General features: G+C 36.5%; 2 protein-coding genes across 2 annotated transcripts; both read left to right on the top strand.

The window, feature by feature from the left end:
- The first annotated feature begins 2,207 nt into the window (after positions 1-2,207).
- Positions 2,208-7,908, top strand: LOC127800023 (microtubule-destabilizing protein 60-like). Its single transcript, XM_052334395.1, has 8 exons — positions 2,208-3,321; positions 3,430-3,481; positions 3,563-3,655; positions 5,025-5,144; positions 5,604-5,702; positions 6,555-6,614; positions 6,704-6,798; positions 7,630-7,908. Exons 1-8 carry the CDS (start codon positions 2,378-2,380, stop codon positions 7,733-7,735), a joined length of 1,569 nt encoding a protein of 522 aa, XP_052190355.1. The 5' UTR covers positions 2,208-2,377; the 3' UTR covers positions 7,736-7,908.
- A 4,744-nt stretch (positions 7,909-12,652) lies between these two features.
- Positions 12,653-13,792, top strand: LOC127800131 (uncharacterized). Its single transcript, XM_052334572.1, has 2 exons — positions 12,653-12,991; positions 13,085-13,792. The coding sequence occupies exons 1-2, from the start codon at positions 12,718-12,720 to the stop codon at positions 13,243-13,245; spliced, it is 435 nt and encodes a 144-aa protein (XP_052190532.1). The 5' UTR covers positions 12,653-12,717; the 3' UTR covers positions 13,246-13,792.
- Positions 13,793-17,649: the final 3,857 nt, after the last annotated feature.

The following is a 17,649-nucleotide window of genomic DNA, read 5'->3' as shown; positions in this document are numbered from 1 at the left end:
AAAGGTAACTAACAATTTATTTGGACAACTCCTTTCTATAGATGCTTGTGACAAGTCTCTTTCTTCTTGTTGCTTATTAAATTCATCATAAAATATGAAATTTAGATGCAAATAAATTATGTGAAAAAAATTGAATTTCACATTACAATGACAATATAAATATTAAATTTGATTTGAAAATTAGTACTTAAAATAATAGATGCAACTTTTGAAGAGACCTAACCATCTTTACCTTTGTAATGTTTTATCCATTTAAATAGTTGGAAGTTGGTTAGTTCCCTATTCAACTTATTTCTCTACAAAAAACAAGAGATGCATGTTATTTTAATTGAGTTAAATATAAAATTTTGTCATGAGATGTAATTGAACTTAATATAATAATTTATTTACTAATAATATGTAAATAGAACTTATCAATATTTTTCTGTACTCAGTAGCCGATATGCTACCACCAGCGTATAGTGAAGAACGTTTTTCGAAATGTCTATTTTGGACATTCTTTAAACACTTTTGTAACCAATTCGAGTCTTGCCATTTTTCCTCTAGAATCCTTCGAATATCATAAGAAATCCATCTTTAAACACTTTTAAAAAGTCTATTCAAATTCTTTATAAATAAGATATATTTAATTAGTAGTAAAAAGTTTTAAAGTGATTTATTATTATGTATTATTGTTATAATATATATTATATACATGTTATATGTATTGTATATATCTGTATATATTATATAATATTATAATAAGTACTAAATGCAAATTTTGTTTTATTTTATACAAATTGATGATTTTCTATGACTTAATTAATAAATTAAGCTGTCTATTCATATTCCTCATAAATAATATTTATTTTTAATTGATTGAGGGATTAATTTAGGAATTAATATACTAGGGAAAAAATTATTATTTAGTTGTAAAAGTAATTTTAAAGAAAAGTTCTACTTTCAAGGGTTTGATTTAATTTTCATATCTTAATTATATAAAAATAATTCTATTTAAAGTAATACTACTTGCATATTCAAATTGATATTTTATTAATTAATTATTAATACATCACTCATTAAATCATTCGAATAAGCGAGTAAGGGGTATATTGGTAATTGACTAATAGGGTGTTTATGAGTGTCAACTTAGATGTGTAAGTAATATTAATCTTATTTAATAGTTACTTATCGATGAGAGTGATAGTAGTATTTATAGATTATATGTGCTCAAATGTAATTAGATTTGGATAGAATAGTGATCCCCAACAATTTTTGTAACATATATATATATATGTATTATTCCAGATCTGCCCCTCATTGTTAGTTTGTTACCCATCTGGAAAAAAATTAAAGAACCTTGACCATCAAATGATTTGGGCCTGAGGCCGAGGGAGATCAATTTGGGCTGTGAAATACCAATCCAACTGACAAGGCCGAGCCCATTTTGGTTTCTCTAACCAGATGAGGTCCAATCCCAGACTCTCTCTCTCTCTCAAATAATAGAAAATATTTATTTTTATTTTAAAAAATAATATAATAAGAGTAATGATATTAACACAGAAAATGCTATATGTACTCTTGAGCTACATTTTAAATTACATAGTCTAATTAAAATGATAAAAATACCCTTTATTTAAGTCGATGACTCGGTGAGACAATACGAGACAATAAGGTGCGAAAGATATTTTAATTATTTACATGCTTATATTTTTTAAGATATAATTTTTGATGTACAAATAACATAATTTTATTAATACATTTAAAATTATTAATGGTGTATAGGTGTAAAGTGTAAAAACACAAATACCCTTAATTTAAGGGTAGTTGTGTCTTTTTATTTACTCTAAGATAATATTTATAATATATATATCTTTTTAGTGTGCATTAATGTTTTAATAATACTTTTAACTATATTATTGTCATTATTGGATAATAAATAGATAATAAAACAAATTATATTTTATTTGTTATTATTATTTTTAGATTGTCAAGTAATCATATTATTATTATTATTATTATAACAAAAAATATATATATATATTTTAATCATTAGATTGGGATTTTGTTGATCCACTTGGAAATATTCTGACAGCCTATTACGTCTGAGACGAAGATATCCCTACCTCTCGTTAATACTCGAATCTAATCTAACGGTCCAAAATTAAGCTGAGATTTAAATTAACAATCAAACGCTTCCATTTAGGCCCAGGGAAGAACTAGCCGTTACAAGAGCGTCCAGAGCTCAACGTTCCTTTTTTCTCCCCTATCTATTCCTCTCCTCTGATAACCATTTTACGCACAGGCACAGAGATTGATTGAAGCCCAGACCCCGCCCCCCTTCCTCTCTCTCTCTCTCTCTCCAACCATTTTTATTTCACGTTCCGGCTGATCTCCGATGGATTTGAACGGCAAGAACGCCGGAGCAGTGACGCCTTCCAAGAACCCACACCCCAATCGATCCAAGGCCTCAGAAATCTCCAAAGATTCGGAGAATTTCAATCCTAATGTGGCCAGTCCTGCAGGTTGCAAATCAGCGAAATCACCGGCAATCAAGTCTGCGACAAAGACGACCCAGAAATCGGCGTCCAGAAACCCTAACCCTGTGGCCTCGCCGCGGAACAAGATTCGAGAACGGAAGTTTGTGGTAGCGAAAAGGAACTCGAAGAAGGAGAAAACGGGCTCTGCAACTGTTGTGTGTAAGTGCAAAGAAAAGGTCGGCGGCGATTTGCAGAAGTGCCTCTGCGTTGCTTATGAGAGTCTTAGGGCTTCTCAGGAAGAGTTTTTTAAGAATCGGAACAGTACCGATCGATACGATTCGGAGCATTTGAAAAACTGTAGTGGGGCTGACAATCGAATTGAAGAAGAGGAGGAGGCAGGGAAGAAGAACTCAGTGGTTCAAGCCCGCGAAATTGGGAATGGGCTTGAGAGAGAGCAGGAGAAAATCGAGGGTTTGACAATTGACCGAATTGGTAGTCACCCTGATGAGACTGAGAGTTCAGATGTAATGGGTGCTTTGCTTGTCAAGAGAAGGAGGGACAAGTTGTTGGAAGAAGCAAGGGAACGTGGGCCTGAAACTGGATCTGGAAAAGTGATGCATTTGGTTAAGATCTTCGAGAAGCTTCTCACCATACCAAAATCGAAGGACTCGGATCAGGAGGATGATAAAGAAGCAGAAGATGAAAAGAAGGGGATGAAATGGGCACTGCCTGGACTGCATCCTAAGGTGCCTGAGACACAGGTCTCTTCATCCTCATTCTGTCCATCAGATTTTTTCCTTACATCAGAGAATTTAGGCTTGGATTCGCGTGTTTCGTCTTCATTAGACAGCAATCATGGAAGGTTGGTATTTGTAATGTGATTGCTTACGTAGTTAGATTTTTTCTTCTATTCTTTTTCTTAGTTTTTATCCCTGCGTTGGGCTAATTTGGTATGTTCTCAACCATGCAGCTTCACCATTTCTAGCAGGACTTCTGGTAGAGGGCACAGAAGTCGAAGAAATGTAAGCACTTTTTAAATCAAGATTGATGTTTTTTTTCTTTCACGATTTTAATATTGTTTTCCTTTTTGCTTTTGAATTCAGAGCTCTGAACCCGCTGGGACCTTGGGTGGAAGTTGGTGGAAGAAGAAGCAGCTCAAAGCAACCCGCCAAAAACCGTTCAAGCTTCAAACAGAGGTATATAACTGTCCACTATATTAATGCCAGTGAGATCGTGCTCTTTCCTAAAGCAGCATTTCATATTTGCATGATGATTCGTGGTATTTGCTTGCCACATGAATGTGCATTTGATTATGTTGCGTGTACTGTTATATGACATAGACAGTGATACTTTGAAATGCGTATTTTATTTATGTCCAGTTCTGCAAATTGAAATAGTAGGACACAATTAAATGTAATACAGAACCTGCATTTGACCCTTCTTGGTTAAGGTATCTGAACTTTTGAACTGTATCAATTAACGTCATCTTGTGAAGTGATGTCAAGGGAAGTTGTTCTTGAAACAGATATACCGTATAGGATATCGAGTACTCATAAAATATGCAAGCTAGTCAAGCAAAACTTACATGGTGTTCAACAACTTACTTATGTGACTATCTCATAAACGAGATGAGAAAGCAAATGCGCTGCAAGTAACATGGTTTCATGCAAAGTTCTTTGACTCTAAATTCTCGAAAAAAGAAACTGAGCCCAATTACACTATTTTACACCTTGGTTCTTTCAACACTCTCAGTATTTCACTGAAATTTCTTGTGCCTTTGATTGGGTGAAACACATTTTTTCATCTGTAAGTCTTAGTTGTTCTAATTATACTAGTCTTGAAGCTGCAGTGAGCTGCCAAGAAATCAATAAAGCTGGCACCTGAAATGGCACCCACAATAAAAGTGTGAAATGCCAGATTTCTAAATTTGTCAAGAAGAGAGGTCGCTAATTAACACATCCATTTCATATTTGATTGATGGATATGTATATAGCTAAAGAATCAGAGCCACAGTCTCATGTATGTAAAAAATGTATATATGAACGAGGAAAAGCAATATTGGCGACCTCTATTCTTGATGAACTAACAGAACTACTCCTTTATGGGATGGGCTACGAAGAAGGAAAATGCATGAAGTACAAAATTATGCATGCAGAATTTGATCGATCAGCCAGGACAAAAAATTTTTATGCCTTACTGTGGTCATATTGTTACATGTCGATTTAAGTGTTACTATTTTTGTCCATCTTTCCTTGCCTAGTAAATTATAACCTTGTCACTGGAAGTAATTTGTACTTCATAATTTTTTTGTCCTGGCTTATCATTCAACACAATAATTGATCCAAATTTTGTACTTCATGCATCTTGATTAAGTTATCTGCATGTCTACTTAGTGAAAACCCTGCATTCTTCTACTCATACTAGTTTTAATAAGTTAGAGAAATCTGATTTGGTGATATGTCCAACTAATAACTATTTTCTGAATTAAATTTTTGCTTCTCATGTTTCTTTGCCCCCATCCGACTTGGAAACACGTTAAATTTTGGCAATTGACTTGTATTACAGAAAAGGGGAAGATGCAAGGAGGAAGAATTCCTGAAGAAAATACAAGAAATGAAGATGGAGCAGGAGAAGCAACGGATACCAATTGCGCAAGGTCTACCATGGACTACAGATGAGCCTGAGGTGAGAGCATTTTCCAACAAAATAGTCCAGGTTTCATGTGTGAACTTGTGGTTCTATATTCAATTTCAAATATGATGCTCTGACTAAATGGCAGAAAAATGTATGATTTCAATCGAACTGCCATGCTATATCAAATAAATTTTTTTGTATACATTATGTCATCTTGTAAAATGAAGTTGGAATGACATGAACAAATTGATGGAAATTGAAGTGACTTGATTTGAAAAACAAAGAGAAAAAGAATTTGTTTAGAATGTTGTTGACTTGAAAAAATATCATTTATTTGAACAGCTAATTATTATCTTTCTTTGGTATAAAATTCCGAACTGAGATATATTCATATCATGCTTTCTGAAAGGCCATGTTACTGTAGCTTGTATTCAAAGAGTTTCAATTGCAAGCCCTATGTGCTGCTTTGTTTCTCTCAAGCTCATTTCAAGTGTTGTGTGTGGTATCCAGTGCTTGGTAAAACCTCCTGTAAAAGAAAGCACAAGGCCTATAGATTTGGTGCTGCACAGTGACGTGAGGGCTATGGACCGTGCTGAATTTGACCAACAGGTACAATTTCAACTTTCCTCTAAATAGTTCTTATGGAGATTTCTGTGAAAGGGGATGATTGGAGAGCTAGAACTTGTGTAGCCAACTCCACCTAGGATCAAGGTTTGTGGCGTTGGTGATGATCAGAGATTTGTGTGAAAGTTTCACTTACATCTTCTGCCATTCTTAAAATGGCCAAAGACCCCAGGCAGATGAGTGTAATTTGTGCTTGCCTTCTTGAGTCCTATGGGAACAGAAAAATGGGAACAGAAAATTGTCCTGTTTGAGCTTGAATGGAATATAATTTGTATTCTAAAAGTACTTCCATTTCTTTAGAAAAGAAGCAGGTGCTGTATATGGGATATGGAACACATCTCACTGCCAGTAGTTCATTCTACTGGTTGGTACTTTACAGTCACTCTTGTTATTAAAATTGCTTCAGAAAATGCTGTTTTCCTTCTCTCAGTGCATGTGTACTATTCACAAGCCAATCAAACTTGTTATATCTGGTAATTACGTTTGGGCAAAGGTAGTTTTGATGTTTTAGTTAATATTGTTTGAAAAATGTTGCTGAATGCCAAGAAAGAGTGAAAAAGTCTCCTCTTATTGCTTTTAACTTATCCAGATTACCTACAAGCATGGGCATGTTCATTGACAATTTAATGAACCCCAAACCTTAAACCCTAAACAACAACATATAAGCTACAATGGAGAAATGAAAATTAATATATCTTAATCCATGTCTTTACACTTACCACGGATACAAGTTTTCAAACAGTTCTCACTTTGTTGCTCATTATCATAGATTCTTGTTCGATGCACAGTCTAACAGTTCAATTACCTTTTAACATCGTTTCTATGATTGCAAATTAGGTGGCAGAGAAGATGAGCTTTATTGAACAGTACAGGATGGAAAGGGAACTGCAACAGAAGGTATAGCAAAAAACAGTATGTGGGGATGTTTTGGTCAAACACATAATACTCATATTTACTGATGTTCTTGTTGGTTTTTGCTCCTGTAGTTAGCAGAAGAAGAAGAAATCAGGAGGCTGAGAAAGGAGCTCGTTCCAAGAGCTCAACCTATGCCCTATTTTGACAGGCCTTTTATCCCTAGAAGGTAACATATCTTTGCCCCCACATGATATAAACTATAACATTAATTTGTAAAAGCATTTTTGAGACATGGTGGTTTTTCCATTTGAAAATTGATAAGCAAGAAATTAACAAAAACTTGAAGTACACATCATATCTCCTAAAAATTGGGCATTTGAAAGCAATGCGTAGTTTATTATTTTTTTTTCCTTATTTTTTTCCCCATCTCTGTAGAGTGTTTGGAGAGAAGTGGCTGATGAAGTGGTAGAAATTTCCCATGCCAATCTAATCTTATATCCATTTCAGTTTGATCCAATCTAATCAGAAAGCGGGAATTTGGTCCATTTTTTCATCCTTGTCTGTCGCCTTAAGTTAAATAGGATCAGTATGCAAGGCAAATCCATTCTCTGCATGTTTCTATCTGGACTTGTCTAAGACCTGCAAATAGCTCTTTTTAGTTTGAGTTTCATTCTCTGCAAGTACCTCTTTTTGCCTAAAAATGATCCTTTAAAGTGACATATAACTTTTATGTGGAGTCTTTTTTGGTGTTTGCAAAAGAGGCTTCTGAACTTGGGTAAAAGGTATGAATAAGGAGAATTTCCATGCTTCTGAACTTATCAAATTTTATAATAATGGAGTCATAGGTTGCTTTATTTCTACCGTTTGATATGCATTTTCCCTTTGTTAAATTTATTGTTTGTGTGCCCAATATTGTTCCACTAATTTTTCTTGCTTTAGTTGTTGCTCTACCTCCAATTTTCAAAAATAAACTCTCCATGTTTTCAATACCATATGATGGTTAAGTTAAAAGCGTGGACACAACGAATTCTTAACCTTTATTCCTATTTATTTTCAGGTCGGAAAAGCACCCTACCGTACCTAAAGAACCCAAGTTCCACATACCAGAGCATAAGAACATCAAATGTTGCATGTCTTGGAATGATTTGTATACACATCAATAATGAAGGAAGTAAAGATGAAAATTTCTTACTTCTCAGTTGCCTCTAATAATCCTAAAGTTTCTTTCGCCATCTCTCTCCATCTCCAACGTTCTTTATGTGTATACAAAGTAACAGTTACTATCAATTTTGATGGAGAACCATGCGATAGTAATCTTGAAGGCACAATGCTAAAGATCTCCTTTATAATTCTTTTTTCTTTCTTATGAATAATGATAATGGTTCGAAAACTTGAACCAAATAAGCTGCTTCAATAAAATATATTTATTGTAACTTAATTTTATACTTAATATATTTTTATTAGTTAATTAAGCATATATTTTTAAAAAAAATAAAGCCCAAATGTTAGGTTTAAAAATGAGATTAATAAATAAATTGTCTAAAAATAAATAGATTTTCAAAAATGTGATTATATTCCTATCTAAGATAATATTTGTTAAAATAAGTAAGAGAAGGTTTTATTACGATAATTTATCTATAAAAGGGGAAGAGATAATTTTTTTTTGAAAGTTCAAAATAAGAAATCACTAAAACATTTAACAAACATAATAAAAAATATTTTTATTCAAAATATTTGTTATATTCAATTTTTTTTTATTTATATCTTAATTAATAAACACCTAAACAAAACCGTGAAAATCTCCCCAAGTTTGTTACTCGGCTCTCCAACGGTTTCTCAACCGAACCAACCAATTCATGAATCATGGCGATCCGTCGCCTCCTGACCCTAGCTCGCAGTTCTCAACCATCTCCCAACCACGCCGTCCGCTCCTTCGCAAACTTTTCCGCCGTCTGGTGCCACGATTTACGACCGCCTCGCCGAGTCTGTGAGGCACAAGCTCCACAAACTCGACAACCCCGACCCGCGGTTCCTCAAGCACAACTCTAGCCACCCAATCCTAACCAACCACACTCTGATCCTCTCCGCCCGGCTCACGCGCGTCACTACGCTTCCCAATGGCCTCCGCGTCGCCACCGAGTCCAATCTCGCAGCCCGCACCGCCACGGTTGGCGTCTGGATCGATGCCGGCAGCCGCTTCGAGACCTCGAGACCAACGGCACTGCGCATTTTCTCGAGCACATAATATTTAAGGGGACGCAGAAGAGGATGGCCAGGGCATTGGAGGACGAGATTGAGAATATGGTTGACATCTCAATGCATACACTTCCAGGGAGCAGACTACATACCATGCCAAGGTTACGGACAGGGACGTCCCTAGAGCGCTAGATGTGCTGGCGGATATACTGCAGAATTCCAAGTTTGATGAGAAACAGATTAATCGTGAACGCGATGTGATTTTGAGGGAAATGGAGGAGGTATTTATCGATGACAAAATTTCAGCTATAATTCAATTTTCGGCATAAATTAATTGACGATTTTTATGCAGTTCTTTTTATCTTTTAGAATAGTTGGTAATTCGTCCCTTACAAATGGGAGTTTTTTTTTTTTTTGAGTTTCAAAGTTTAGAGATGATAGTATATCAGTGGTCGCTACGAAATCTCGAGACTGTAGGATGTGGTTTTAAGTTGATTTTATCTTATATATAATATATATACTCCTTATACATATAAAAAAAGAGAAGAAAAAAATCTTATGGTACTCCTTAGGAGAATTAAGAGTCCACCCGGTTGGTGGATGGTATCTATTGATACATAGGGTAGGACTTTTCTTTTTAAGGGAAATACTGCCTCGTTGAGATTAGTCCCCGAGCATCTATCTATTTTCACTAGAAGCTCTTAGTTAAAGGGTGCATCCCCCATACACGAGGATCCTTGCTTTGAGACCCAAAAAAAAAATATTTTGAAATAGAAATCTAATTGTTTCTTGAATACAAGCTCACTAAGTTTTGTTTCTCTAAGTTTTGAAATAGAATAGGAAGATTTGTTTAATTCAGGGTACATTTCTTTTATGAAGTTGATAACGCATGCATGTTAAGTTTCTGTTTGAGTCATGACACAGGGCTGTAGCAAGCAGCCGTGAGAGTTCCATTTTTTTCTTGGCCAATGCGAAGAGTAAATGCACAAACATATCAAAAATATAAATTGTGAAACACCAAAGTATTTGGATACTTGGATGATTAGTAATACTATGAATTCTATTACTATTCTATTTGGTTCTTTTGCCACCAGAAGTACTACCTCAATATGGATTGGCCTCTTAGTCCAATATGCCCCAACTTACATTAATGTCTTAAATAAATGCTAAGAACAACCATCTGCTTTATGGATTCACAGATCTTGTGTATGTTTTGGTGGTTCTCATCAACCAGATCATCTCTGGATTTCTTTTGATTCAGTTAACATGTAATTTTACTTCTTGCTCAAGTTTGATTACCAACTTATTGTTTGTTATAGGTTGAAGGGCAGAAGGAGGCAGTAATTTTTGACCATCTGCATTCAACTGCTTTCCAGTACAGGGAAAATGTTAGAAAGCCCGACGGGCTTACCAACGGCTTTACCGAAGGGGGGCAAAAAGTCAATTTTGCCCCTACTCTTGCTTTCTCCCTCCCCCTCCTATGGATTCCCCCCCCCCCCCCACGCTCTGGTGCGTCTCCTCTGCCATGGCCGCAGCCTCGCCTCGCCTCTTTGCCATGGCCGCCTCGCCTTGCCCTCGCCGACAGTCACTCCCCTCCCATGGCCGCGCCTCCGCTGCCTTCGTCTCTCTGTAACGCCTCGCTGCCATGCCGCCTTCGCCTCGCCTCCGTCGCCGCCTCTCCTCGCCTCGCGTTGCCTTGCCTTGCCTTGCGTCGCTGCAGCAGAGAGCAGGGGCAAGGGCGATGCTTTGCAAATTTGCAAAGCTTGAGGGGGCAATTTTGTCTTTTTGTCCCCTTTCTGTAATGCCCTCTGTAAGGCTCTCGGGCCCTGTAGTAAGACTCTCCAGTATAGTCCCCTTGGCAGAACCATACTTGGTCCCGCTCAAAATATCAAGGCAATCACCAAAGACAATCTTCAAAACTATAAATCAACTCATTACACAACACCAAGAATGGTAGGTGGTAATGTAAAAAAAATGGCATTTTTATCAATTCATTATTTATTGCTAAGTTTGTTAGTTAGCTAACATGTTAGCTTCACCTACCTTTCTTTTTCTTTTTTGCTAATTTTCACCTTTTTCATTTGTTATTTTATATATTTTTACGTAGGTTTCTTTTATTAGTTATTCAACAGTACCATCTTATTTCTTGGAATATTGAATATTTATTTTTATAATTGTGACTACCATTTTAGGTAGTTTCTGCTTCTGGAGCTGTGAAGCATGAGGACCTTGTTGAGCAAGTAAAGAAATTGTTTACCAAATTGTCAACAGATCCTACCCCAGCTTTTGAATTAGTTGCTAAAGAACCAGCTATCTTTACAGGTTCCGAGGTGTGGTATATCATATTGCTGCTTCATAATAACAATTTATGAATTGGTAGTCTTTTCATGTAATCAGGTCAGGATAGTAGATGATGATATGACTTTGGTGCAATTTGCAATTGCCATCAATGGGGATTCATGGACAGATCTAGATTCTATTGCTTTGATGGTCATGTAGTCTATGTTAGGATCTTGGAATAAGAATGTAGGTGGTGGGATGCACATGGGGTCAGTGTTTGATATGATTTGTGGGGATTGAGTTACTAAGTTGAAGATTTGCCATTGCATTATAATTTGTGACTTATAAGCGTATGTATTGACTAATTTTCACAATTAAATTGTTCTGAGCTTGCATAGAGGGTTGCCATAAATGAGATTGTGGAGAGCATTATGGCATTCAACACCAACTACAAGGATACAGGTCTTTTTGGTGTTTATGCTACTACTAAGGTGAGTTTGCAGTCCAGATTCATGCTTTTGTTCATTCGGGGCCTTTTTCCCCTTGATGTATGAGGTTCATTTTAAGATTTGTGTCTTGGTCTCTAATTTTATCATAAACTGTGAGCATCTATAGTTTCTTCTTGAATGATAGAGGTCTTAACTTCCCCCTCACTGATTCCATTTCATTCCTTTCCCCGTTAACATTTCCATGACTTGGTGAAAACATATTTCAGACTTGAAATCATAGTGAACAAAAGCCTTGATCATACCTTTACTTGTGACTTTAGCTTTGTCTATTCTGAGAAAACTTCAATAAACGGGATTCAATTTTTCAGATTGAGATGGTGGAACCAGTAGAAATAGGAGTGTTCTTATTTCACATCTTCAAGTTGTACATTGTTATGATCAGCAGAATTAGGAGATAGGAGATAGTAGAAAGCAGTTGATGTTATTTCAACTGCAATTATTATAGTTACAATAGTTGTAACAAACCGATGGAAGGCCGAGCTGTTGAGCTAATGAGGTCGAGTTGATGGAAGGTTGAGCTGATGAGGTCGAGTTGCCGAGTTGATGGAAAGCTGAGTTGCCGAACTGATGAGGCCGAGCCGTCAAGCTGATGAGGCCGAGCTGCTAAGATGATGGAAGGCTGAGCTGTCGAGCTGATGGCCGAGTTGATGAGCTACTAAACTTGTTATCAGCCGATTTATCATCTGTGATTTATCTTGATTTATATTGCTGTTATATCTTATCTTTCTTTTTATTAGATTTGTTTGTATTTAAGGTGATTGTAATCTAGTCCTACAAAGTAGGAATCTAATCTCTAAAATTTAGGAGAATTCTTAGGATCCATTGTGTATATATTTGTGGCATTCTCAAAGGAATAATTGACGGAGCATTATTCTTTCAAAAGGAAGATTTCTTCATGGTATTAGAGACTGCTCTTCAATCCTAAAGCAGCCTCTATTTTATTTTTCCGTCCACACCTTGCTTCATCAATTAGTTTTATTTGCTTCTTCCGTCTATACCTTGTTTCATCAATGGCGAATACTCAACTTAATCCCACTCTAACCGAGGCTTCTACCACAAGTTCTCCAAATCTTTCCAGCAACTCAATTGATCATCTTCCTATACAGATTACTCACCATAAGTTGAATGGGAGTAACTTTAGGGAATGGTTTCAGTCAGTTATGCTGGTTATCAAGGGAAAAGGCAAGGCTGGTTACTTAACAGGCTCTACTCTTTCTCCACCGAGCACAACAACCACATATGATACCTGGGAAGCCGAGAATTCCACCATAATGGCCTGGCAGATCAATTTGATGGAGCCTAGAATAGGAAGAACTTACCTATTCTATAAAATCGCAAAGGAGATATGGGATTCGGTCCAAGACATGTACTCAGATTTGGAGAACTCATTTCAATGCTTTGAAATCAGATCTGCCATTAGGACCACACGACAGGGTAATCTAAATTTTACATATTACTTTAATGTTTTGGTTGAACTTTGGCATGAGATGGATTTGTTTTACACCATTAATTGAGAATGTTTTGCAGATAGTACAAAATATAGTAAGATGATTGAGAAGGATCGGATGTTTGATTTTCTACACGGCCTTAACTATGATTTGGATGAAGTAAGAGGCAGAATCTTGGGTACAAAACCTCTGCCTTCACTTCGAGAAGCTTTTGCCGAGGTTCGAAGGGAGGAAAACTGAAGAAAGGTAATGCTAAATCAACAAGGTGAGTCCCCTTTACCTTACCAATATTCTACTTTAGCAAGTTTTAAACAAGAAGAGAGTCAATCAAGAAATCTAGGACGAGAGAAGCAGTGGTGTGACCACTGTAAAAGGCCATATCATACCAAGTAAACATGTTGGAAAATTCATGGGAAACCAGCTAATTGGAAGCCAAGAGGAAAAAAGGAGAGTGGAAGGACAACTTACATAGTTGATGCACCAAAGGAAGCAGGAAGCAGTACCAGCCTTAACCTATTAGAGGAGCAGATTCAGACCTTATATAAGTTGCTGAATCAAGGTATATCCTCTCCAAGTCCTCCTATGGCAGCTACTGCATTACAAGGTAATCCCCATTACTCTCTAAGTTCTAGCAAACTCTCTAAGAATACATGGATAGTAGATACGGGTGCTTCCGACCATATGGCATGTTTAGTCTATTTAATGACATAATACACCCCTTGTGACAACTCTATAAACATTTCAATGGCTGATGGTACCACCTCTCCAGCCAAAGGACATGGAACAGTTTGTATTTCTGGTTTAAAACTTAAATCAATTTTACATGTTCCTGGTTTAAGATGCAATTTACTGTCAGTCCATAAGATTACTCAAGATATGAATTGCTATGTGACCTTCTTTCCTTCATATTGCTTATTTCAGGACCAAGTTTCGGGGAGGACGATTGGCAATGCTAGAGCTAAGGATGGACTTTATTATTTGACAGAGGATATGATTTTTTCTTCTACAAATAAGGCTGTTTTGATAGCCACAACCAATGCCAAGATTTTGTTGTGACATAATCGTTTAGGTCACCCAAGTTTTCCTTATGTTAAATTCTTGTATCCGCATTTTTTCATTAATAAAAATCAAACTTTCTCATGTGAACAATGTACCATTGCCAAACAGTCTCATTCTTCTCATCCAATTCAATCCTATAAGCCATCTAAACCATTCCATTTAGTTCATAGTGATATTTGGGACCATCTAAAACCTCTAATATTTTTTATTCTAAGTGGTTTATAACCTTTATTGATGATCATTCTAGGGCATGTTGGGTGTACCTTATGAGGGAAAAATCTGAAGCTTGCAACATTTTTAAGAAATTTCACAAACTCATCTTAAATATGTTTCAAACTTCCATCCAAATTCTTCGTACTGATAATGGTTGAGAATATTTCTCTCATGATCTTACCAATTATCTATCCGAACATGACATTTTACACCAAAGCTTTTGTCTATACACACCACAGCAAAATGGTGTGGCAGAAAGAAAAAATTGCCATTTTCTAGAAATGGCTTGCGCTATGATGTTCACCACCCATGTCCCACATTTCTATTGGGGGGAAGCAATCCTTACAGCTGCAGATTTGATCAATAGACTTCCCTAAAAGACCCTGCAATTTCAAACCCCTCTTGCTGTCCTTTGTTCTCTCTACCCAACTGTTAGCCACTTACATTCTCTTCCTCCAAAAATTTTCAGTTGTATTGTGTATGTTCACAATAATCAGCTTAACGGTACAAAGTTGGACCCAAGGCCCTTAAATGTATCTTTATTGGGTACTCTCCCTCCCAAAAAGGTTACAAATGCTATAATCCTCTCAAAAGACAAGTCTTAGTCTCCACAAATGTCACATTCTATGAAGACCAATCATTTTACCTCTCACAAGTTTCAGTTGCTGCATCTCCATCCCTCCCGGATCTTAATCCTATTTCCTTTCCTTCCCTTGATGCTCCTCTACCCTTATGCTCTCAAGGGGGAGAATTTATGGCCTCTTCGCCTGTTAGGCCTTTAAGTTCCAATAGCATAAGGGAAGATCCTTCAAGATTTTCTCCTAATTCTCCTAATCCACCTTCTTAGCCATCCTCTTAGCCAGAAACTATAATTGAATCTCATGTTCCAACTTCATATTCAGCTGCTAAAAATCCTCTACAAGTGTATTCTAGACATTCAAAGGCCCATCCTGAGGGACAGCAAAACCAATCATCACTTCTAGATGCTGGTCTATCAGAAAATAACATTGAGAATGAGTCTACCAGCAGGGATAATTTGGATTGGGATATGCCTATTGCTTTAAGGAAAGGGGTAAGATCTTGTGTCAAGTATCCTATGTCTAATCACTTGACTTATGCTAAGTTATCCTCTCAGTACCAGGGATTTGTTGCAAGTATTGATAGCATTGTCATTCCAAGGAATATTCAAGAGGCTATGAGTGATCCTAAGTGGAAAGTTGCAGCTATGGAGGAGATGAGTGCCTTGGTAAAAAATAACACACGAGAGATTGTTAAACTACCTTCAAACAAAAGGGTGGTTGGTTGTAGATGGGTTTTCACAGTAAAGCATAATGCAGATGGAAGTGTTGAAAGATACAAGGTAAGATTGGTTGCACAAGGGTTTACTCAAACATATGGGATTGACTATGAGGAGACTTTTGCTTATGTGGCCAAACTCAACTCAATTCAGATATTAATTTCTCTTGATGTTAATCTTGATTGGCCTCTACTTCAATTTGATATTAAAAATGCTTTTTTGAATGGTGACTTGGATGAGGAGATATATGTGAGAATACCCCCAGGATTTGAATAGGAAATTGGCAGTGGAAATGTGTGCAAATTAAAGAAATCCCTATATGGATTAAAGCAGTCTCCAAGGGCTTGGTTTAAGAAATTTAGCATGACTCTCAATCGTTTGGGAAATAAGCAAAGGCAAGCTAACCATACTCTGTTTATAATGTCTACAGTAGAAGGTAAAAATGCCATATTAATTGTTTATGTTGATGACATTATTGTGACAGGTGATGACTTATAGGAGATCAAAAATTTGAAGAAGCAATTAAAAAATGAATTTGAAGTGAAAGACCTAGGAGTCATGAGATACTTCCTAGGAATGGAGGTGGCTCGGAGTAAAGAAGGGCTATTCATCTCTCAAAGGAAGTACACACTTGATTTGTTAAAGGAAACTGGGATGTTAGCATGCAGATCGGCTGGTACTCCATTAGAAAAGGGTTGGAATGTCGAAGAAAAAGAAGACACTCATGTTGAAAAAGAAAGGTACCAAAGGTTGGTTGGTAGATTAATTTATTTGTCACTTACAAGGCCAGACATAGCCTATGCAATAAGTGTCATAAGTCAATACATGCATTCTCCTACTCAAAAATATATGAATGCAGTGTTCCATGTTCTAAGATACCTCAAGGGAACGGCTGGGAAAGGGCTGATGTTCAGGAAAACTAATGAAAGAAGAATTGAATGTTTTGTGGATGCTAATTGGGCTAGTTCACATGAGGATAACATGTCAACTTCAGGTTATTGCACCAAGTTATGGGGTAATGTGGTTACTTGGAGGAGCAAAAAGCAATCCGGAGTGGTTCGAAGCAGTGCCGAGGCCGAATTTTGTGCTATTACTCAAGGGATATGAGAAGTTATTTGGCTAGAAAGGATGATGGAAGACTTGGGGATATCCTTATCTTAACCAATAGAAGTTTATAGTGATAGCAAATCTGCTATCAGTATTGTGAAGAATCCAGTTCAGCATGACCGAATGAAACATGTAAGAATTGATAGGAGTTTTATAAAGAGAGAAATTGAAGAAGGAGGAATCAGCTTATCCTACATCCCAACTACTAATCAAGTGGCTGATATTTTCACAAAAATTGTTGCAAGACCAGGGTTTGAGATACTAATTGGCAAGTTGGGAATGACTTGTATCTATTCCTTAGCTTGAGGGGGAGTGATGGAAGGTCGAGCTGTCAAGCTGATGAGAGGGGAGTGATGGAAGGCTGAGCTGCTGAGCTGATGAGGCCGAGCTGATGGAAGGCCAAGCTGCCAAGCTAATGGCCGAGTTAACGAGCTACTAAACTCGATATCAGTTGATTTATTCTCTGTGATTTATCTTGATTTATATTGCTGTTATATTTTATCTTTCTTTTTATTAGATTTGTTTGTATTTAAGGTGGTTGTAATCTAGTCATACAAAGTAGGAATCTAATATCTAAAATTTAGGAGAATTCTTTGGATCCACTGTGAATATATTTGTGGCATTCTCAAAAGAATAATTGACAGAGCATTATTCTTTCAAAAGGAAGATTTCTTCACAAACTACTGCAACTGTAATAAGTTGTTAATAGAATCTATTACAATATAATCAATTAACTGCCGTGGATAGCCATATATAAGATTATGCCACTTTATAACAAGACATTAAGAATGAATTGATTTCAAGTTCTCTCATTTTCTCTCTAACCATTTTGTTTTCCTCTGTTTTCTCCCTAATTTTTCTTATCTCTCTCTGTCTCTCTTTGTTTCTTATTCCACAACTGTCAATTAGAAATCCTAGATTTGAAATCTAGGGTCCTGATAATTTGGTATTAGAGAAAGTCCTAGGCC

Source organism: Diospyros lotus, chromosome 4 (genome assembly GCF_014633365.1).
Source record: "Diospyros lotus cultivar Yz01 chromosome 4, ASM1463336v1, whole genome shotgun sequence".
Taxonomy (NCBI): Eukaryota; Viridiplantae; Streptophyta; class Magnoliopsida; order Ericales; family Ebenaceae; genus Diospyros; species Diospyros lotus.
The sequence above is the reverse complement of the archived record's forward strand: the minus strand, read 5'-3'. Positions and strand labels throughout refer to the sequence as shown.